This window comes from Mobula hypostoma, chromosome 2 (assembly GCF_963921235.1).
Source record: "Mobula hypostoma chromosome 2, sMobHyp1.1, whole genome shotgun sequence".
NCBI classification, from domain to species: domain Eukaryota; kingdom Metazoa; phylum Chordata; class Chondrichthyes; order Myliobatiformes; family Myliobatidae; genus Mobula; species Mobula hypostoma.
Genome location: NC_086098.1, coordinates 209,587,563 through 209,612,837, shown reverse-complemented (window position 1 = coordinate 209,612,837; position 25,275 = coordinate 209,587,563). Strand labels below are relative to the sequence as shown.

General features: G+C 38.2%; 1 protein-coding gene across 1 annotated transcript in view; it reads right to left on the bottom strand.

Moving 5' to 3' along the window:
- LOC134342838 (tyrosine-protein phosphatase non-receptor type 1-like) overlaps positions 1-20,424 on the bottom strand; it is a 102,814-nt gene extending 82,390 nt beyond the window's left edge. Inside the window, exon 1 of the mRNA XM_063041457.1 lies at positions 20,050-20,424. Coding sequence (XP_062897527.1) covers positions 20,050-20,106 — 57 coding nt within the window. The 5' untranslated portion in view covers positions 20,107-20,424. The remainder of the gene's footprint in view (positions 1-20,049) is intronic.
- Positions 20,425-25,275: the final 4,851 nt, after the last annotated feature.

Genomic DNA, 25,275 nt, shown 5'->3' with positions numbered 1-25,275 from the left:
GAAGGATCGAGAGAAGTCGGCATCGTTTGGCAGTTTAGTAAAGAATCGACCTTATTGAGTCTTCGTTGGAGGAGTACCTACATCGAGATAACTCTTGCCAGAAAGAGCAAGGAGTTCATGCAAAAAAAGTGCTCTCTCTTTCTAAAGGAATTTAAGGTCAGTTGATTTAAACTGTTTATTTTCAGCATAGTGAATCCTGTGGACAGAACCAGCAGTAAAGGTGTATCTGTGAAGAAATCCTTCTCCAGAGAAGTCTCTCCCAACTGAATGTGTAAAACTGTTGGACTTTCGAAGTTATCGCTTTAAGAACTATATCTGACTGTATCGCTTTAAGCACTGTTCTCGCATTTAACGCTTTAAGAACCAGAGCCGACTGGCGAGTTGGTGAACGGGTGCATATCTGTTAACTTCCGGTTAAAGTTTTCCTTTGTTATTTTTCCCTTATCGTTTAGACGTGTTTAATAAATGTTTGGTTGTTTTTACCTGTCTCGATTGATATTCATTGTTGCCGTTTATGTAACAAACTGAAAAATGTCAATGCAATGAAAACCATTTTGTATTGGCAGGATAATGCATGTGGCTGAACAGATCCACCACCGACTCCAGGAAGGATGTAGAGTGGTCCTGGCATGACATTCAAAATTGTAATTAATTTATTGGGAACTCAGTACCAAATTACTTCATAATTTGAATTTGCACTGCAATGGTACAAAAACAGCAGTGTCAAAAACAAATGTAGGAGGAAATGGCACCAGTGAAACAACTACTATCCTTTAGTATGCCATTGTGCAAATACAGAAAAGATTATTTCTAGATATGTTTGTCATTGAAAGGAAGTACAGAAAATTCACTTAAAATAACATATTTGGGTCAATCTTCAACACTATTCTTCAAAGTGGAAGAAAGGCCTTCATCTGAAGCGTCAATTGTTTATTCATTTCCATAAATGAACAGTCATTCTGCTTGACCTGCTAAGTTCCTCCAACATTTTGCATGTGTTGTTTTGGATTTCCAGCATATGCAGAATCTCGTGTTTATAATTTACATTAAGCTTTTTGCCAAGTCATAATCTAAATATATAGTGCATGCTTCCACACCAGGTAATTCAGTTATGAAAGAATATTACATAGCTTTCACTCACCAAGACAAGCAAATTCAGCAAAACCTCAACAACGGAGTGCTACTGTCTAGCTTAATGCAAAAACAAGATGTGCATAAATCCAGGTATAAAAGCATGCTATATTTCACTTTTAATTTCTCATGTTACCAATTTGCTTAATCATAAATGCACAATTTACAAATAAACTGTTTTGTTCTTAATCATTCAACAAATTAAACCAAAAAGAAAACAAAATTATCTGAAAGAAAAAAAATTAGATACAGAACACCCAACTCATTATAAAGTTGTTCAGATGGTACCAAGAGACAATAGGCATTTTATCTCAACTTCCACATGCTTCATCTTTCACGACCCCACCCCGCCCATCAGTCATGTCCATGTAAAACCCTGCTTGATCCAAGTACTTTACTTGGTCTCAAATTCCAAATTATATTTTAAAGAGACTGGGACTTCTCTGATGAGGTACTGCTACACTAATTCAACTCAACTGTTTCAAGCAAAATACCAAAAATTAGGCAAGGTCTACCAATAGAGGTTTCAAGAATCAAACATTATATTCTAAAATGCATCAGCTTCAAGTAAAAAGCATGAACCGTCACCCCACTGAAAAGTGCCACCTCCATTCCAGGGTTAATGTTTACAGCTCCAAGAGAAACTGAAGGCTCACAGACATTCCCCTAACAGCAATACAGAGAAGGATTAGAAGCTTATACTGGGAATGAAAAAATGGGAAAATGTTGATTCTCACACACTTGTGGTCATATGCTCATTCGTATAAGACCAAGTGCAACAATATCAAACACAAGGCATTCTGCAGAAGCTGGAAATCCAGAGCACCACAAAATACAGGTCAGATATGAGAATGGGGGGGGGGGAGGAGAGTGTGGGGAACAACAACAAAATATTAGCAGAAAGAGAAATCAATATTCATGACATCAGGTTGGAGAGGAGCTAGATGGAATACAAGGTGTTGCTCCTCCACCCTGAAAGAAGCCTCATCATGGCAAAACAGCAGGCCATGGACCAACATGTCAGAATGGGAATAGGAACTACAAAGATTGGCCACCGGAAATTCTGCTTTTGGCGGATAGAGCGGAGGTGCTTGACAAAGTTGTCCCACAATTTTATGTTGGGTCTCACCAATGTTGAGGAGGCTGCATCAGAATAGAGCAGACAACCCCAACAGATTTGCAGGTGAAATGCTGCCTCACCTAGAAGACTGTTTGGAGCCAGGAATGGGGGTAACGGGGCTGGTGAGTGGGCAGGTGTAGTATTTCTGTTGCTTGCAGGGATATGTGCCAGAAGGGAGCTTAGTGAGGACGACAAATGGACAAGGGAATCATGAAGGAAATTAATCCCTGTGGGGGGAGGGGGGGAGAGAAGAGGTAAAGTAGTTTTTGGTGGTAGGATCCGTTGATGATGGTGGAAGTTGCAGAGAATGATGTGTTGGATGTGGAGGCTCATGGGTTGGTAGGCAAGGAAAAGAGGAATTTGATCCCTGTTAAGGCAGTGGGAAAATGGAGTGAGTGCAGATGCCCAGAAAATGGAGGAGATGCAGGTAAGGGCAGGATCAATGGTGGAGGAAGAGAAACCCCATTCTTTGGAGGAGGAGGATGACATTTCTGATGTCCTAGAAAGGAAAGCCTTATCCAGGAAACAGATGCAGTGGAGACAAAGGAATTGAGAAAAGGGAATAGCATTTTTACAGGAGACAGGGTGGGAAGAGGTAGATTTTTAAAAAATGTCAGTAGAGAGTGTCTCCAGAGATGGAGATACAGCGAGAAAGGGGTGAGAGGTGTCAGAAATGGACTGTGAATTTAACAACAGGGTAGAAGTTGGAGGCAAAATTGATTAAATTGATGAGCTCAGCATGAGTGCAGAAGCAGTAATCACTATAGGAAGAGTTGGGGAGCATTACCAGGGAAGGCTTGGAACATGGACTGTTTTACATGGCCAATGAAAAGGCAGCGATAACTAGGGCCCATGGTAAAAAGTATCAGCACAATTAACTGGAACCAAAAAAAAACAAGAATATCACTTCGCTGCTATACTACACTTTCCTTAGAAAAGCTATTATAAAATCAGGTACAGCTTGAAAGATATCAAACTATAAAAACTAAGATGAACAAAGATTAAATACATGTCTTTATTTTATACAATTACAGGGTACTGCTAAGTTCAAACAAAAAATCCAACCGAAAAAATTTATGCTACATGCAATGATTAAAATAATGCAGAGAAATCAACAGCCAATTTAAACTCCTAAAAAGGGACTCAAAAGAAAAGTAAATGATATAAATGAAGATAATCTATGTGAGGGATTAGACAATATACCAGGAAAAGCCCTCCTGTTCTTAGAATTAAAACATGTTAACTTAAGATGCAGACAGAATGAAAATACAATGTATTCAAATAAATATCAGAATATAGAGCAGTCCATTAGCTAACAGAGGGAAAAGACTTCACTAATGTTATTATTACTTCAACATTTTCTATCCAAACACTATCTATGCATTTTTTTAAGAAAATCTTCCAGAACATGTGGTATTTTGCTCCCATGGTTGAATCTATAATGTTCATTCTAAAGTAGGTCCAAGCCACCTTTACCATTTTACATCAACACAACCATCAATTTCCTAAGAAAATGAAGCAGTTATTTACTTAGTGTAATACAGCTCGACTTACATGAAACTACGTCACACTAGTTTGCAGATGATACAAAGATTGGTATTGTTATGGATAGCATAGATCACTGACAAAGAATACAGCAGGACATTCTGTGCTACTAGAAAGTTTGTGAACCCTGTAGAATTTTCTCTGCTTCTGCATAAATATGACTTGAAATGTGATCAGATCTTCATGTAAGTCCTAAAACTAGATAACAAGAACCCAATTAAGTAAATAACAGAAAGACACTACACTTGTTCATTTATTTATTCAGCAAAATGATCCAATATTACAACTATTTGTTGGAAAAGTTATGTCAGCCTCTGGGGAAATGCCTTCAACAAAAGCTATTCGGAGTCGGGTATTCAAATCAATGAAAGGAGATTGGAGGCGTGGGCTGTAGAGATGCCCGGCCCCATAAAAAAAGTCAGAGCCCGCACTTCTCAAGAAAGATCTGTTTATGTGCACCATGCCTTGATCAAAACTACAAACATCTGTACTTTCAAGAGGACCTTAGAAGAATTGTAGAGATGCATGAAGCTGGAAAAGGCAAAGGATTTCTAAAGACCCATGTGTTCAACAGTCCACAGTAAGGGAAATTGTCTGCAAATGGAAGAAATTCAGTACCGTTGCTACTTTCCCCAAGAGTGGGCATCAAATCCCCATTTGTTCACTAATTTAATGTTGTTTTGAACCAATTGAGGGTCAAAGAGCCTGTTCTTGTATTGTTTTGTTCTATGATCTATTAACCCTCTAGAAAAACTTAAGGATGTCTATAAAAATTTAAATTCAATGTCTTACACAAGCATACCCCTGTTTAACCTTTCTAGCTCCCATATGATTAAATAATTATGGCAGACTAAAATATGTAATAAAGAACATTTTTATCAAATGAATAATTGACCTACAAAATCTGTGGTATTACAGCTAGGTAACTTGGGTTTAGTTGTCTTTACAATACTGGCTGAATCAAATCATTAAACTACTGTTGCAACTATAGTCATTGTCTGAAAAATATACCAAATAGTTGAATCATACATCATATGCCATTTCAGAATCAATATAGAGAGTTCAGCATAGAGTTCATCAACTAGGAGTTCAGAAGCAGTAGATTGAGTTAAGACAACAAGACCATAGATTTATATATCACAAGTATCGAAACATACTGTGAAATATATTGTTTGCATTAACAACCAACACATCCAAGGATGAATGAGGGGCAGCCCACAACTGTCACCATATATTCTGGTGCTAACAGCATACCCATAATGTTCCATAGAACAAAACATGACAAACAGCAAAACAAGCCCCTTTCCCATCCCTCCCACCCACCAAGATCAGCCTTCAACCCCAGGTCAGGCTGCCCCCAGTCCTTGTCCATGCATTCTCATACTCAGACATCATGCCTCCAACTTCAGATTCACCACAGAACCATAGAAAAAGGAAATGAGGTAGACCATTTAACCTCAAGCCTGATACACCATTCAATAAGATTGTGGCTGGCCCAACCTTCCTCGTCCTTTCTTGCCCCAACCCAAAAAACCTCCACTCTCCCACTGATTATAAAAATTTGCATCTCAACTTTGAATTTATTTGGGATTCAGCCTTCATTGCTTTCTAGAGTACAAGGAATTCAAAAAAAAACATGTACTTTGAGGAGGAAAATTTTACAATCTTACATGGATATGCCCTTTTCTGAAACTATGCCCTCTGGTCTTAGACTCTGATGAGGGAAAGAAACATTCTCCCAGTAACTACCTTGTCAAGTCTCCAAAGGATCTTAAGTCTCAATAACATAATATTTCATTATTCTAAATTCCAATGAGTTACATCTGATTCAAAAACCAAAGCACACTATAGCATCACACCTATGCAAGAATATCTAAATATTAAGAAAGTAGACACATCAATTTATGCAAAAAGGGTGCCTGGTAAGCTGAGTTCTGGACATAATTGAACTTATTAAGCAGATTTAGACTATTATACCAAAGGAACAAAGTTCAGATGTATTCTAATAATATTTGGCTATGTAACTACACACTAACAATAGATAAATCCACAATACATTTTTAAAACGCATTTAACATTTGACTACATGTGTTACTCAAATTTGGTATTTTCAAGAAAAAGATGGAATTAAAACTGCACCTAAAGACATGGAACTAAAAACAAAATGAATTCTGAATATTCCATGCCTAAACATGTGCGATAATTAGAACACTGGGAGGAACAAACGTTCTCAATTTCTATTTCAGTTCTTCCTCCAAAAATCCATTTGCGTCAGTGCAATACAAACATTGCATTTTTACTACCTGACCAATGCTCAGTCATTCCAAGGCTAGGGATTTGCTCACACCTCAGAACAAAGGCACAATGCCTCATGTAGCAACTCGTCCCTGTTCATTCCTGAGCATTAAACTACTTCATCGAACAGAAGGTTCACCAGATTGATTCCTGGGATGGCAGGTCTTTCATATGAAGAAAGACTGGATGAACTGGGCTTGTACTCGTTGGAATTTAGAAGATTGAGGGGGGATCTGATTGAAACGTATAAGATCCTAAAGGGATTGGACAGGCTAGATGCAGGAAGATTGTTCCCGATGTTGGGGAGGTCTAGAACGAGGGGTCACAGTTTGAGGATAGAGGGGAAGCCTTTTAGGACCGAGGTTAGGAAAAACTTCTTCACACAGAGAGTGGTGAATCTGTGGAATTCTCTGCCACAGCAAACTGTTGAGGCCAGTTCATTAGCTATGTTTAAAAGGAAGTTAGATATGGCCCTTGTGGCTACAGGGGTCAGGGGGTATGGAGGGAAGGCTGGGTTCTGAGTTGGATGATCAGCCATGATCATAATAAATGGCGGTGCAGGCTCGAAGGGCCGAATGGCCTACTCCTGCACCTATTTTCTATGTTTCTATGTTTCTATAACTGCAATTTGTATTGTTGACTTTTCATGTGAATTCACATTAAATTGCCAGAGATTCAAGGCATGAAAGAATGTAGCTTTCAAACCATTTGTACCCAATTTAACATCCAAAGTCCTAAATAATTTGTTAATGTCATACATAAACTCTCATTTAAAACAAAATTGCACAACAACCTTTCTGTCTACTAAATATTTGACAGTTAATATTGCCGATTTAAATCTGCAATATCTTCAAAGCAATCTCTTCAAATCAATTTTTTCCAATCTCTGGAACCTGTCAAACAACACCAACTGAATGCTCCTGAGGAAATGCCTGCCTGGTTCTTCAAGTAATTTGATGATACAGAAACATAACATGCAAATGAAAGTGAAATTCTTGAACTATTTTTTTCATTTTGAACTATTCAGAATTTTTCATAGCCTTAAGAAATGAAAATGTTTGAGTACAACTGGTTTTACAATCACTATAGGGGATCCAAAAGAGATCCAATTGCAACTCCTCAGGTAATAATGCTATCATGGATTATGTGCAGTATACCTTGAATATTCACAAAGAGGCCAATGATCACATTCATTCCAAACAAATGGCAAATTACAACAATTTCAGATAAGAATAGTCAGTCAAAACCATCATACCTTCACATTTATTTTATTGCATCGTAGAATTCCTTTCGAACATCCTGGAGTTTACTACTGACAACAACTTTTAAAGACTGTAACACACGGGAGGAGGATTTGGCCATTTGCTCAGCCATTCAATCGTGGCTAATTATTCCCCTTCAATTCGATTCTCCTTCCTTCCCTCTGTAACCTTTGACACCCTTATTAATTGAAAATCCATGAACCTCCACCTTAAATATACCCAATGACTTAGCCTCCACAGTCATCTGTGACAACAAATGCCGCAGATCCACATCTTACTGGCTAAAGAAACTTTTCTTCACTTTTTTCTAAAGGGTCATCCTTTTATTCTGAGACTATGCCCCTGTTCCTCAGAACCTAGATTCTTCAAATACCAGCAACATCCTCTTTACGTCCACTCTATACATGCCATTCAATATTTGGTGGGTTTCAATTAGATTTTCCACCTCACAAATCCTTCTAAACTTTATGGAGTACAGGCCAAGTACGAACAAATGCTCCTCCTCCTTTAACCTTTTATCACTGAAATCATTCTCATATACCTCCTCTGGGGTCTCTCAGATATAGGGCCCAAAACTGCTAAGAATACTCTAAATATGATTTGACCACCACCCTATAAAGCTTGAGCATTACATCTATATTCCAGTCCTCTCAAAATGCTAACATTACATTTGCCTTCCTTACTGCCAACTCAACCTGCAAGTTAACCTTTAGGGAATCCTACACTAGTACTCCCAAGTCCGTTTGCATCTGATTTCTGAATTCTCCGCTCATTTAGAAAATAGCCGGGCTTTATTCCTTTTTACCAAAAAGTTTATGACCATGACGACCATACACTTCCCTACACCGCATTCAATCAGCCTCTTCTTTATCCATTCTCCAAACCCACCCAAGTTCTTCTGCAGACTCCTCTTTCCTTAACACCAGCTGTATTACCCATCTTTGTACTACCCACAAACCTTATCACAAAGCTACGAATTAATAGAAAATAGTGGGCTCAATACAGTCCCTTGAGAAACACCACTAGTGGCAGCCAACTAAAAGAGCCCCCCTTTATTCCCACTCTTTGGCTGACTGACAGGAGGCAATCTTCTATCCATGCCAGTACCTTCCCTGTAACATAGATTTTTAACTTGTTTAGCAGCCTTATCTGAAGCACCTTGTCAAAGGCCTTCTAGAAATCCTCGTGAACAACATCCACTGACTTTCCTTTGTCAATCTTTCTTTTACCTCCTCAGAATTCCAACAGACGTCAGGTTGCCCCTTAAGGAAAGCATGTTGATCTTGGCTTATTTTCCCATGTGCCTCCAAGTACTCTGAAATGTCATCCTTAATAATGGACTGTAAGATCTTACCAGCACTGAAGTCAGGTTAACTGGCATATGATCTCTTTTAAATGAACCAGATATACAAAACTGTGTAAAGAAAGGTTGGAAGCTGTGCATTTTGTCAACTGTACGACTTTCCTGAAGACATTCCATCATCCACAAAGTACAAATCAAGAGTATGATGGAATACAATCCAAAAACACAAAGTTTCATATTATCAAGAACAAAGTCCTCTTGACTGGCAACTAATCCATCTTCCTAAGCATTAGCAGTACACAACCACAAGATGAAATGCAGTATTTCAACATAGCTTCTTCAATAGCTCCTGCAAAACCTGTTATTTCTATTAACTAGAAGAACGTAGACAGGCACCACAGTAGTGTAGCAGTTAGCGCAATGCTATTACAGTTCAGGACGTAGTTTAGAGATCAATTCCAGCTTCTTAAGGAGTTTGTACATCCTCCCCATGATATGCATGGGTTTCCTCTGGGTGTTTCAGTTTCCTCCTACTGTCCAAAAACATACAGGTTTGTAGGTCATTGTAAATTTTCCTGCTAGGGTTGAATGTGTGGTTTGTTGGGCAGTGCAGCTCATAGGGCTGGAAGGGCCTATTCTGCACTGTTTCTCTTAATTAAAGACAAAAACATGGGTATTCAAGCACACTGCTGAATGCAGTCTTTCAACACTGCATGATTAAAATCCTGAACTCACCGCCAAACTTCACTGTAACTTTTTGTGAAAGCTCAGCATCATCTTCCCAACAATTTATGAGGGATAGTACATAAATGTCAGACTTTCTTGTAATACATGCATCAACGAATGAATATAGTGCGTCAGCATTGGAAAAAGAGCAATTTAGTGCACAGGAATCAGAAATGAAGCGTTAAAAATAAACAAAAACAAAATCAGTGATGTTACAACCATCTACTGTGACATAGTCATCCAAAACCAAAATAAATTGTCAACATGTACAAAAAAATTAGACTTAGTACAATGTAACTTCTGTGTGATGAGAGAATGAGAATGCACAAAATCTGTTCAAGTAAAAAGTAATATTGCAAATTGAAGAAACATTTCCCAAACAGTCCACACTTAAAATTAAAAATGCCAAAATGTCAGAAGTGTGCAAGATTATGGGGTGGAGAAGAACACTCTTCCACAAGATTATTGCAAAGCATTTGCCAATGAGCAAAAATTAACACCTGGGAGGGATGAAAGGCTGTAACATTACGACCTTTTCGCAGTTACATAATCTAAATTTTTATTTGGGTTGCCATTTCCCTTTAAGTAGTGGTATAGTATCATAATCAGGAATGTCAAGACTATGTGTAACAAGCAAAAACAAAGGAAAATTAACAAAAATATCAGATATATACAAGTCAGGCAGCATTTGTGAAGAAATGTTTTAGGTTGATGAGTAGCAGAACAGCTATATGACATCTGAACCATATCTCCTGTGAAGTTCTCTACATGCAGTGGGTTACTGAGTAGGGGCCAAATAATTCCCTCAATGCATAATAAAACAAACAGTGACCTATCCCATTCACACAATTTGGCTGCTAGCTCCAGATAGCATGCTTTCTATGGTGCATTGATAAAAATTGCCAAGAGTCAACAGCGATATACCCTTTTTTTAGTCGTAGTTTTATTAAAAAGTAGTGCTCAAAGAAACTTACAGCTGAAATGGGAAAGAGGCAACAATTAATCTCAAAGTAGTATCCGTGCACATGACAACCCACAAAAAGGATAAAGGCTACAGCCTTCCTCTCTTCCCTTATCCGTAACAGAAGCCTAGTTAAAATGTCAGCCAGATTACAATGAATTTTAAAAAAGGCATATATTTTTGAGGTTCTAAAATAGCTAAAGCAGCAATTTGCTCTTTAAAGTTAACTTCAGGCCTTATCAGATGGAAGTTATTTTTCACATTCAAAATTTCACTCCACTTTACCACTCCAAAATGTTCATTAAAATTCATGGTTATTCACAATTCCTAAACTTGTGGCTCACTTTTAACCAAAACTTTTTCCAACTAAATTTTTTGTTCAGACTTCACTGTTTAGCTCAGCAAGAACATTCATGTATCAAAAGAAAAAATCACAACAGATCATTCTCTATAGGCAGAGCTCAGTATTCAGGATCCCACACAACACAAAATTTAGTTTTCTTCCTCAAATGTATGCCAGTATAGTTTTACTTAGAGAAATAAATGACTGCCTTAACATTACTTGAAAGGACTGCCAAAGCCTCAGTACAAAAGCACATTGGTTGCTCCACAGCATGCAAAAGGAACATACAGGCATGCCAACAGGTGAAGGTGTAGTCAGAGTGTAAACAAAAAGATCATTGTTAATGTCTCCGTAATATCTCCAGCTACTTCCTTCAGAACACGAGGATGCATTCCATCAGGTCCAGAAGATTTATCTACCCTCAGACCATTAAGCTTCCCGAGCACCTTCTCAGTCATAATTTTCACTGCACATACTTCACTTCCCTGACACTCTTGAATGTCTGGTATACTACAGATGTCTTCCACTGTGAAGATTGATGTAAAATATGCATTCAGTTCCTCTGCCATCTCTGCATCTCTCATTACAATATCTCCAACATCATTTTCTATTGGTCCTACATCTACCCTCAACTCTCTTACCTTTTATATACTTAAAAAAGCTTTTCGTATCTTCTTTGATATTAGCCACCAGCTTCCTTTCATAATTCATCCTTTCCTTCTTAGTTTCCTTCTGCAAGTTTTTAAAAGCTTCCCAATCCTCCATCTTCCCACTAGCTTTGGCTTCTTTGTATGCCCCCTCTTTTGCTTTTACTTTGGCTCTGACTTCACTTGTCAGCCACGGTAGTGCCCTTCTTTCGTTCGAAAATTTCTTATTTAGAACATAGCTTATTCCATATAGATTTCATTCTTTGTGTAAAAAAGGTTGCTCCTATTAAATTTTTCCTTTTTCACCTGAAACCTCTGCCCTCTAGTTTCTTGATTCTCCCATGCTCTACCATGATTTAATGCATCTCTATATATAAAAAAATCACTTTTCTGTCCCCTACACCTCAAGGAATGAAGTCCTAACCTGAACAATCTCTCCCTAAGACTCAACCCAAGTCCTGGAAACATCTTTGTAACTCTTTTCTGCACTTTTTCCAGTTGAATAACATATCTTATAGCAGGGTGAGCAAAAGTGAACACAATACTTTGTGCAGCCTCAGTGTCCTGTACAAATGCCCTAATGACTAATGAAGACCAATGTATAAAAAGATTTCTTCACTACCAAGTAGTACCAAAGTCACCTGCAGAGAAGCGATGTACAAATCTCTAAAGGGGCCATGACAATCCAAAGTACTACAGCAAATGAACACAAAAGTGTCCCCATTTGTAAATTTTACAATTACTTTTGGAGGGGGGGGGAATGTTCAAAGCATCAAACCATTACTCAAGATGTCAACTAAAGTATGATGAAGAACTTGAATGAATGACATTAAATAACCTCATTGTTAAAAATTGTAGGATTTACTCATTACAAAATTTAGTCACTGATGCTGCATTTGAGTTCTTACTTAGGAACATATGAAATAAAAGCAGGAGCAGACCATCTGGCCTGTTACTTTCCCCACCCCAAAGCCCGGAAAAACAGTTACTTTGGAAGGCATGGAGGGCTAGAAAGTGAGCAAAATGTATTTATTTAACATCTGTCCCTTCTCCAATACAACAGAAACAAATACCTTTTCTCCCCCCCCCTTCCCCAAAAACACTTGACAGCATACCCAAGGTAGCATACAGCTTTCTTGTAATGCCAAGCAACAGCTTCCTTTTGGTTTTGGACCAGAGAAACATAGCAAACCCAATTAAAATATACTTCAATCAAAAACAGTAAGACTTCATAGCAAACAAAATTAAACAAAAAAATCTTTAAATGAGGTGTGTCATCTCTGGCATCACAGATTTCCCCAAATCTACCCAAATGTAATTATATCTGAATGTTCTCAGTAATAAGTTATTTTAATGAGCCATATCAATCAAAATGGAGAAATGCAAGGTCATTCACTTTGCTGGAGAAAACAGAAAAGCAGAGGTCTTTTTTGAATGGTGAGAGATTAAAAGGTACAGAAAGCACAAAATATACAGATTCAGTAAGCAATCCTGAAAAGGGAAAAAGTATGTATTTATTGCAAGTGTATTTAAGTACAATGATAGAAACATTACATTCTGGAATACTGCTTATAGGTCTGGTCTCCTATCCAAGAAAAAAAACATACTTGTGGAGAATGCAGAGAAGATTCATCAGAATGATTTTTCAGACTGCAGTTTGTTATGAGGAGAAACCAAGCAGGCCAATATCTCATTTATAAAAGTGAAGGATGATTTCATTGAAATGAATAAATGAAATTAATTACAGAAAATATTTTAGGTTTAAACCCCTATCAGAAGAGTTTAATAGCAATTGTTTATGATTTAATTACAAAAATACTTTTAGGTATGTCTGATAAAATTAAGAATGAATGGGAAAGAGAACTTCAGGTATTTTTACCCACAGAGAAATGGGAGAAAATTTTCCAACTAGTTAACACTTCTTCAATGTGTGCTAGACACACTTTGATACAATTTAAGGTGGTTCATAGGGCCCATATGTCCAAGGATAAGTTAACTCATTTTTATGGTCATACAAATCCTGTCTGTGACAGATGTAATTCTGAGGTAGCTTCCTCGACACATATGTTCTGGTCTTGTCCTCTTTTGGAAAAAATATTGGAAAGACATTTTTGATATTATTTCAGTAGTTTTGCGTATTGGTTTACAACCTCATCCTATTACTGCAATGTTTGGATTACCAATGATAAGACTTTAGTCATTTATCCCCTTCAGCTTGTCGTTTGATTGCATTTGTTACATTAATAGCCAGAAGATCCATTTTATTTAAATGGAAAGATTCAAATCCCCCTACTACATTTCAATGGTTTTCCCCAAACTATAACATGCTTAAACTTGGAAAAAATTAGGAGTGGTACCACTGATCCGTTGGTTAAATTTGAAGAAACTTGGAGGCCATTTATTCAACATTTTCATATGATGTAAGTTGACCTTCTCCGAATCCTTTTTAATATTTTTTGTTTGTATATAGAGGAGCAGAGTTAATGACAAATAATGATCTTAACCGATGAAACATGGCAGCCCAATCTTTGTTTTTTTTTTAAGTGTAGGGGGTAAAAACTTTTTTTTGAATCTTTTTCATGTTCAGTTATTAAGAGATTGGGAGGCTTAAATTTAATATGTTACTTGGAGTCTGTGTTTGTATACATTAACCGTTATTAATGTAATCCCAATCTCTTTGTATCATTATCATTGTTATGCTTATCAATTTGAAACTCAATAAAAAAGATTGAAAAAGAAAGAAGGAAGAAATGAATAAAATTCTTAATGGGCTTGACAGGATAACTACTGAGTTGGTGGCATCTTGTTTGAACATAGAACAGAATCTACAGCACATTACAGGCAACTTAGCCTACAATGTTGTGCTGATCACGTAACCTACTCCAGAAACTGCCTACAATTTCCCTACTGCGTAGCCCTCCATTTTTCTAAGCTCCATGTACCTATCCAAGAGTCTCTTAAAAGACCCTATTGTGTCTGCCTTTACCACTGTCATTGGCAGTGCACTTCACACAGTGTGTGAAAAACTTACCTCTGACATCCCCCTTATACCTACTTCCAAGCACCTTAAAACTATGACCCCTCATGTTAGCCATTTCACCCCTCGGAAAAAGCCTCTGGCTAGCCACACAATCAATGGCTCTCGTCATCTCATAAACCTCTATTGTAAGATCCACCGTCACTCCAAGAAAAGAAGGCCACGTTCACGCAACCTATTCTCATAACGCACGCACTCCAATCCAGGCAACATCCTTGTAAATCTCCTCTGCACTCTCTCTATTGTATCTACATCCTTCCTGTAGTGAGGTGACCAGAACTGAACACAGCACTCCAAGTGGGGTCTAAATAAGGTCCTATATAGCTGTAACATTACGGCTCATGAACTTAATCCCACAGTTGATGAAGGTCAACACATGATATGTTTTCTTAACAACACTGTCAACCTGTGCAACAGCTTTGAGTGTCCTATGGACATGGATCCCAAGATCTTGCTGATCCTCCACACTGCAAAGAGTCTCACCATTAATATTACGTTCTATCTTCAAATTTGGTGTAAGAGATAGCACCTATAATGACAAACAGGATAGGAATCACTACTCAAGGGGCACATACCAGCTCAGTCATGGAGTATATTCAAGATAAGGACTAAAAGGGATATGGGATCAGCACAAAAAACAATTGCCTCTGCAAATAAGGATTAAAATAAGAGACTTGTGTCACATACTGTGCAAACATGAAATCCTAAAATGAAGCATAAACTGAAAGGGAAAGATTTGAAAAAAAAGCACAGAACTTTCATGTGAGCATTAACACTTTAAAAACAGTTTCACATCACTAAATGAGGGGGAAGGAAGCAAAAGTCAAATGGGGTAAGAGCGAAGGTACTTATTTTGAATTAACATTTTCCCAAGTTTTTGCACAAGTGAAGAGATGAGCAATTTGCCTTTTCCAGAAATATCTAAGTAAATTCAGTTGAAATTTTGGGTAAACAAAAGACTGCCAAAATACAATTTGCTGGGACTGATGTTTCAAACATGCTGCAACAGATTAAGAGATATTTAGGGCATTAGTAACTACCATTATGGCTTCAATAGACAAGAATTAATGTTTGTTTGTGCTATCACTTTTGAATAAGTGTACCAGAAAACCCAGTAAACATTGCAAAGTGGTAGCACAGGTGAGTGTTAACTCAGTAGATTTCCTTCTTTTGACAATGAATTATGGAACAAACATGGCTGGGGGAGGGATGCCATGAGAACATTAGCACTATAGTTAAAATGGATAAGTAATCTAAAGGCTTAGACTAATAACCCCAATACATGTTCAAGACAAAAATCATACCACAACAGATTTGCTCCCAATTAACTTGCACCTCAAATTTTTAAAACTCACTCATTTTCAAATTCCTTTGTGTCAAAATGACAGTACAGAAACAGGCTCTTCAACCCACTGAGTCCATGCCACCAATCAACCACCATTTATACTGATTTTTTTTGGTAAATTCTCACCATAATGTCACCAATTCCCTGCAGCTTCTACCATTCACCTTCAGATAGGGGAATTTGCAGTGGACATGGAAAGTAAACCAGAGCAGCTAGGAAAAACACAGTTACAAGGGGAACATGAAAATTTCAGATATACAGCACTTGAAGTGAGGACTGAACCCAGGTCTCTGGAGCTGTAAGTCAGCAAACAGATCTTCCTGCCATAGCTTGCTCTTCCTTGTCTATTATCCTCTGCAGCCACCCTCTATGACCATGCTCATATTTAAATACTTTCACCATGGACGGCCTTACCTTCAACTTCCCAACCCCCAAATTCTAGAATTCCCATTCCAAATCTCTGCAGCATCCTAGCCCCTTTTCTCCAGGACACCCCTTCAACCCTTTTTTAGCCTTGCATTACAACATTTAGTTATTGCCTCCATTTTGACTTCAGATGTTTGCTATATTAGAAAAAAAGCAAATTGCTATAACATACCAAATGCAGGCGTATGTTGCCCAAGTCCACTATCTTTGTGAAGGCTAGCCAACATTTGGCTCTTGAAACCCCCAAGTTTATGTTTTCAAGGCCAAGTTTCTCCCCAAGGATCATTACCTCCCTCTGACCATCTCCCACTCTAGGACCCACAGGAGAGATACAAGTTCCGGGATTTATGTGTATATTCCCGCCATTCTTCACCACTATGCGTGTCCTTTGCATAGAAATTGTGAATTCAGATCTACATGTAGGAACCATAGCTACTGAATGGAATGGCATTTTTTATGTTTGAGTTTTATTTGACCTTTAGGAAAGGAATTGATTTCCATGATAGAGTCAAATGAAGACATAGAAGTTAGCCAGTCTCAACAAAAAGCTGTGCTTCTAGGTGAATACACTTAGATATACACTGCCATCAGGACACAACTCTGGAGTTCCTTTTGAAAATAAATCTAGTTTACTCAGAAAAATAGCAAAATGTTAACCTACCTAACAGACCTAAAAGACAAATGAAATAAACTCTTGGCTTTTGAGAATGATCTGGATGAAAAACATACCCATAATGAACTGTGAATAAGAAAATGATTCCAGGACTATCAGTTACAATTTGAGGTGGCAACAGAAATGCAAGAATAGGGCCCCACGATGTTAACAGTCATACTTTATTGATCCTGGGGGAAATTGGTTTTCCCCCGGGATCAATAATGTACAAATATATTAAAATGCACTAATATGTTTCATTCACATGGTTAGAATAAACACAATGTGAAGAACTGTTTTTGGTCACAATTAAAAGTAAACATGTTACCATCTTTTTTCACAAAGTGTTACATGTAACATTGCTGCTCATCACCAAATTTTGATTTCCTTTCAGCTATCATGGCTTGACATTCACAGGCTTCCTAGATTAATCTGCCATTATTGATTTTTTTTTCTCTGAACAAACTACATTTAGATAAGGCAAAGCGACTTAGTCAATGCAGTTTTGGACAAGCTTTCACACTGAATACTGTTCAGGCAAGTTCCTGCTGTAAACAAATTAGCCAAGCATTTTGTTATCTATATTAACAAATGGTTGAAAGAGTACAGAATGACAGCTCGTGTTGCAATGCTAAAATTGTCCTGTTTCACTTAGAAAAAAATGCAATTTCCTATATCATCCAACAATAAATAATGCTACTAATAAAAACTCCTCTCCTGGGTAAGACTATTAGAATTTTTTTTGAAGTGAAAGCTAATTAAAAATAGCAAAATTCAAAAGAACTTTAGAAAGTATGAGAGTTTGGGAAAATGGTATAATCAAGGTGGTCTCACAATAAAATTAGTGCAAAGGATACAAACAAGTTTGTAAACATGATGGATTTAAGCAGGTTACATAGGGTCTTGGCCACCATTAAAAACTGCAGATAGAGCTATGATGCAGGGTGTGTGAAGTATACCCACCCAATAAAGGCACATAAAAACATACCAAAGTAAAGTTTTAAAAAAATGAATGGTAAGTGGGGCAGATACATAATGAGTAATCTGCTCAAATTTGTCACATTTTTAATCCTATTATCTATTGACATTTTACCCAAATCCTCTTCCGCATAAATTTATTGTGAACCCATTTTGATTATTCTTTTTTCTGAAGTTTTTGTCCTTTTTAAAATGACATCACTATCTTAACCATGTTAAATGTTACAGAAATGAAGATGTTTTATTGCTAAATAGTTAGACAGCACCTGGTTGACTCAATACATTTAACAGCTAATCATGAAATATATTAGTGGACTTGACTAGAATTGAGCAGAAGGAAGAACAAAAACATTTGTTACCAGGATGTTTTACTCCAAAATAAAATTTTAAACTTTGCATTTCTCTTAACGATTACACAATTCCAAAGGTAATGTAACTGCTGGAATTAATCCAGACAATTGGTATGGGAAAATCTTCAAGAACTAAGGAACAAGGGTAGCACAGTAGAACAGTGTGTAGTGCTGCTCCACAGAACTCCAGCTCTATAGGAAGTTTGCACGCTTCACCTGTGAGCAGATGGATTGCCCTCCCACAACCCAAATTGGTGCAAGATTAATAGATAAATTTGTTACTATGTATATGAAAATATACAGTGAAATGGGATTAATGGGCCAAATGCTCTCCTCCTATGTTGCAAGGAAAAAAAAGGAATATATTAAATATCACTTTTTTGTTTAAAAAGAATGACTTTCGGAATGTACCATCTTTCTTCATCTGGCATTGAAATTGTTAATGAATCCATAGTTAGGGAAGGAACTAAGACACTGAAATCACAGATTCACTGGATTCTATAACTTTCCTCAGTTCTTAATAATACATACTTGTCTATTTCTCATTGACTTACTAGATGCTACTATTGTCTAAAATTCACAGAAGTTTAATCTCTTCTCATGCTACCAGCCTTCACTGTACATGAAAATATTGTTAACTATTCCTATAGTCTTAGGTTTATTAATCTAAATAATCTAAGTGTAAATAATATAATTATTAATGCTTATTACATTTGCGTTTGGCCCACCATGTTTGGTCATACATCTGCAAAGCAGTTTAAGATATTATAAATCGATTTAACAAATGAAGGTTATTGGTGATGCCTGCAAACAAAAAAATACCCCCCTCCAAAAAAGGAGTTATGAAATTTCTTGGTCCATTTTAACTTATGAAGTTTATGGTCCAAATTACACCAAAATTCAGGGCATTAAATCTATTTTTCAGTATCATTATCACAAGTACATGTATCTTCGTGTCAGAAAATAGAACTAAGTTTTGGAATGTTATATTAACAACTTCAGAAAATATATTAAAGCTCTTAGATGCTGCTCTGAAACACAGCATATCTGCAAAATTCTAAATATCATTGCTCTAAATATACTGACCCGTACATACATAGAGGCACATATAGTAAAGTCAAGATAGAGGCAAGTGTGAATTCTGGGGTCTTGCGTATTAAGTACAATTTTCCTAGATATTTATTCTTCCAGTTTGAACCTTACAGAAACAGGAAACCGTTATGTCTTACATTAGATTTAAACAATTACTCCATCTTTACGAAAAGTAATTAAAATTTTGTAGCTCAGCAGTCGGTTTCACATAAAAAAGTAAGGCAAGTGTCACCGGGAAAGTAACGTGTGTGTCGTGGAGACGACCCTTGATGCTGTAGGGCAAAATTCGATTAGAAATTTCAAAACTTTTATCTTGCTTTATACAACACTAATCATCGTAAAATATTCGGTTAAAAATGAACTCTGATGTTATACAGCGGTAAAAGTTTGAGGCAGCAAGAGAACAATTGTTACAGTTCGTGATCCTTTACTCAGTATGCAAAAGGCAAAACTATTGTCGCGATTCGGCAAACGGTAAGTACATCCAAGCCCGCTTGTCAGAAAATATAACAGTGCGAGTCAGCGAATCACCAAAGAAACAGTGGCAGCTTCTTGTTGCAATGGTTATTGAGTAATTTGCAGAAGTGGCTGCTGACAGCGGTAATTAATTAGACAAGTCCTCAACAATCCGCAAGCATCTCACTCTTGCACAAAACACATACAGGCGGGAGATAATGCTTTTAGCATCCGCCTGCAGTAACAGCACCGAGGCGCGGCTTGCACTCCGGACCCCCGGCCTGTCCTTCGTTACAGGGAACCTACCACCCGAGAGCTGAGGATCAAGGGTGACCAGCCCGTCTTCGTACTCAAGCCCCAGCCCCACGTAACGCCCTCACCTGATAAAGCGCCGACCAGCTTCCGTTTTTGTCGATCTCCGTGAACTCCTGCTCCATGACTGATGTAGCTACGCTGTACCTTCCCCTGTGGGCCTCACTGACGCTGTATTTTTTCTCTCTCCTACCTCCTCATCTCAACTTGCTGACATCAGAGGCACCCCGACCCGCCGGCCGGAAATAGCCCGCCCACCAATAAGCGCACGCAGTAAAATGGCCCTTCTGCGTCTGCATGGCCTGCTCCAAATTATAGTCACTTTCTCAGATTACAGGACGCTTCGCGGAACAACGAAGCCAGACTTTAGTTTTAACCCACAAATATAGATTTTATCACCGGGGGCTTCTAGTGGTAAAATAATGAAATCGGTTTTCCCTCGGACTAGACGTGACAGACGACGTTTCGTGGGGGCTGCCGGGAGCTGTAGTTCTCCTCTGTTGCCAGGGTCGGTGGCTGTAGGGAGAAAACTGAACGAGATACGGGTGCAGGCGCTGATTGGCTGTGCTGTGCACGGGGTCATTCGCCGGTCTCGAAGTGAAGTCCGACACTCAGGTGACTTGATGGTTCGGCACATCCAGACGTCCAGAAATGCCAAGCTCCCAAGATGGGGTGGAGGAGATGTTTATGAGTCAAGGTGACTGTGAAGAGTGAATTGCCCAACCCGATCCGACTCACGGCATCCGACCACAGCCCAACTCACGGCAGAGACGGAAAGACGTAGCCGTTGGTGATAATATATCCAAATATCTTTCTGAAATATTTGGCTTTATGAAATAATACCTTTGTCCAAGCTAACACAACCAATTGAAATCTGAGTTCTTTAGGGATGGCTGAATACCGTATTCTCAAAACTCTTAGATTTTAATGAGGCAAAAAGTAAAATACAAAGTTTCTATTTCAGCTTGACAGCTTTCAAATAAGATTGTTAAAAACAATTTACTACCTCCGCCCAAAAAAAAACTAAAACCTGAAATTGAAGGTGGTGTAAACTGGAACAAAAAGTGCTGAAGGAACTCAGTGAGTCTAGAGGCATCTTTCAGAGGAAAAGAACTGTGAACATTTTGGGTCTGGATCAGGTTTATTATCACCGGCATGTGTCATGAAGTTTGTTAACTGAGCAGCAGCAGTTCAGTGCAATACATAATATAGAAGAAAAATAATAAATAAATCAATTACAGTATACATACAACACACACAAAATGCTGGTGGAATGCAGCAGGCCAGACAGCATCTATAGGAAGAAGTACAGTCAACGTTTCAGATCGAGACCCTTGGTCAGGACTAACGGGAAAAAGAGATAGTAAGAGATTTGAGAGGGGGAGGGGGTGATCCGAAATGATGGTGGGGGGGGGGGGAATGAAGCCAAGAGCTGGGAAGTTGATTGGCAAAAGGCATACAAGGCTGGAGAAGGGGGAGTATCATGGGATGGAAAGCCTTGGAAGAAAGAAAGGGGGAGGGTGGAGGAAGACGGAGAACAGGCAACGAGTTATCATGAGAGGGAAAGAGAGAAATAAATAAATAGGGATGGGGTAAGAAGGGGAGGAGAGGCATTAACAGAAGTTAGAGAAATCCATGGCCTCCTCTACTGTTGAGATGAAGCCACACTCAGGTTGGAGGAACAACACTTTATATTCCGTCTGGGTAGCCTTCAACCAGATGGCATGAACATCGATTTCTCTAAATTCAGTTAATGCCCCTCCTTCCCTTCTTACCCTATCCCTAATTTATTTATTCAAACACAAGGAATTCTGCAGATGCTGGAAATTCAAGCAACACACATCAAAGTTGCTGGTGAACGCAGCAGGTCAGGCAGCATCTCCAGGAAGAGGTACAGTCGACGTTTCAGGCCGAGACCCTTCGTCAGCATCTCTAGGAAGAGGTACAGTCAACGTCTCGGCCCGAAACGTTGACTGTACCTCTTCCTAGAGATGCTGCCTGGCCTGTTGCGTTCACCAGCAACTTTGATATGTGTTCCCTAATTTATTTATTTATTTATTTCTGTCTTTCCCTCTCACAATAACTCCTTGCCTGTTCTCCATCTTCTTCTGGTGCTCCCCCAACCTTTCTTTCTTCCAAGACCTTCCGTCCCATGATACTCCCACTTCTCCAGCCTTGTATGCCTTTTGCCAATCAACTTCCCAGCTCTTGGCTTCATCCCTCCCCCTCCTATCTTCTCCTATCATTTCGGGTCTCCCCCTCCCCCTCTCAAATCTCTTACTATCTCTTTTTTCCATTAGTCCTGACGAAGGGTCTTGACCCAAAACGTTGACTGTACTTCCTATAGATGCTGCCTGGCCTGCTGCGTTCCACCAGCATTTTGTGTATGCTGCTTGAATTTCCAGCATCTGCAGATTTTCTTGTGTTTGCAGTATACATATATTGAATAGATTAAAAATTGTGCAAAAAAAACAGAAATAATACATATTAAGAAAGTGACGTAGTGTTCAAGAGTTCAATGTCCATTTAGGAATCAGATGGCAGAGGGGAAGAAGATTCTCACGACATTCAGAGAAATGCCAACAATTTCTTCACTGCCCACTTCCCCCCTCCCCTCATGTATTCAAGCTGACATTACCATAAGCAAAATTAATCTTCTTACCCAAATCATTGAATTAGGCCCTCCATGAAATGGTTGAAGTCAAAAACTAGCCAGTAAGTTTTCAAAGGTGTAAAAATGTTGTAAATTGTGCAACTTAAAGAACTGCTGTAATAACTGGAAATGTCTTGCCTTAATATACAAATAATTTGTTACTTCACTGCTGTTACAATTTGAGATTTTTTTGAACAAATATAGTGCTCATGACAGGGCAAACCAAGGAGCATCAGAAATAGAAGCTAGAATAGGATCCTTGGCCCCTTGTGTCTACTCTGCCATTCAAAAGTTATTGTTGATCTTACATCAGTCAATTTCCTGCGCAAATCCCATATCCTTGATCCTGTTAAAATCCAAAAAATGTGTTGATACCTGTCTGGAATATACTCTGCAAATGATTCTCCACAGCCCTTTTTTGCAAGAAATATCTTACTCATTTTTGTGGTGAAGCCAGGATTTATTGCCCAATCTTAAGACTATAATTGAAAAAGGGTTACTTTAACACTGGCATTGACAGCTTCCTTCACTTTACTGATGATTAAGAGTAAATATTGGGTGAAATTTAGTTAAAATTGATTTTTTTCTACTTTTTGTTTTGTGGACATTTATTCACATTTTTTGATAAATGTCATTGTAACAACCTTACTGAAATAGCTTAACATGAGATGTTGCTAGTTCTCGAGCTCAAGTCTTCAGTGTTACAGTTGGGATGTCATCGGGTCCCATAGCTTTTGTACTTAGCCATTTCTTGAGGGGAATTGAATTGACCAGAGGCTTAGAAGGAAGCTCATCAAATCTGTTATTTAGCATATCTAGCTGAAATATGGTTGTGACTACTTCAGCCTTGTGTCTTACCTTTCACATTCTGTACTTTTGTGAGGAGGTCATTCTTGTCACATTTGGCTGACCCATTATCTTGAAACTGTGACTCTCATTCTAGACACCTCAGCCAAGGGAAAGATCAACATCTACACTGTCAATCCTCAAAAATATTTTATATTTAATAAAATTATCTGTTATTCTTCTAAACTCTAATGAAGACAGACAGTCTGCTTTATCACCTACCATATGCAAAATCCACCCAGCAACTAATGTGGCAAACCTTTGCTATACTCACTCTGCTGCAAGTTTATCCTTCCTAAGATAGGAAGACCATCTTTATGCTTTATTGTCGCCTAACAATTGATACTAGAACGTACAATCATCACAGCGATATTTGATTCTGCGCTTCGCGCTCCCTGGAGTACAAATCAATAGTAAATATTAAAAATTTAAATTATAAATCATCAATAGAAAATAGAAAAGAGAAAGTAAGGTAGTGCAAAAAAAAACTGAGAGGCAGGTCCGGGTACAGCCCAGATATGGGTCAGGATCCATTCAGGAGTCTTATCACAGTTGGAAAGAAGCTGTTCCCAAATCTGGCTGTATGAGTCCTCAAGCTCCTGAGCCTTCTCCCGGAGGGAAGAAGGACGAAAAGTGTGTTGGCTGGGTGGGTCGTGTCCTTGATTATCCTGGCAGCACTGCTCCGACAGCGTGTGGTGTAAAGTGAGTCCAAGGAGGGAAGATCTCTGCACAACATTCTGGACGTAGCCACACTGGGGCTCTATGTAGTTGAAGCAATATCTCTGTTTTTTTTATCCAGATGCACACAGTAAAAGCTATTATTCTATTTACATTCCCAATTATCTGCTAAATTTAAATATTACTTTTCAGTAATTTGTATACAAGGATGCACAGGTCATTCTGAGCAACAACACCATTAAATATCTTGCTATATGTAAAAAAAAACTTTATATTTCTTTTCAACTGAAGTAGATTTACATTACATTTTACCATATTGTATTCCATCAAATATCTGCTAACTCATTTAGCTCTGCTATATCCCTCTAAATTCCGTGCATCATGCTCACAGCCTACACTGCCCCCTGCAGCATCCCATCTCCTGGAGCCTCCTGACCTAAAATCTATTAATTCCGACCCTCTGTTTTCTGTCCTTTAACCAATCCTCTTAGCTTGTCAGGATGCTAGCCCAATGCATTGTACTCTAATTTTGGTTAATATCTTCTTTGACTGAAGTCCAAATCCACAACTAAGAATTGCATACAAATCCTATTTGTGAAAGGGCTAGTGTTTTGATCAAATAATAATTACATTAATTTATCATGAATTAGGTATCATGTTGGATGATCACCATGTTCTCATGACTTTGAAAATAATCCACAGAACCTTGGAGCCTGTTTTATGAATCTGACAAGTAATTATTATCAGAAGCATGTGTATGAAGTAGTTTGCATTCATGTCACATTTTTTACTTCATCGGAAAACTGACGAATGCTGCACAATGAATTATTTATGAAATACTGACTCTTCTTTTGCAGACAGACAAGATAGACAATTTGTACACAAGACACAAAAGAATTTTGCAGATGCTGCAAATTGGAAATAAAACCAATTTGCAGGAAATAGTAGGTTTACAGCTTTAAAGCCAGTAACAAGGGTTTCTCAGAATACACAAAAGCCGTAAAAAATCATTAACTGAAGGATAAATCTTGATTCTGATCCTTTCTTATTAGTTAAATGGTGAATAGGATGATTCACATCCAACTGAGTAGGCAGATATTACCCCAGCTATATGTCA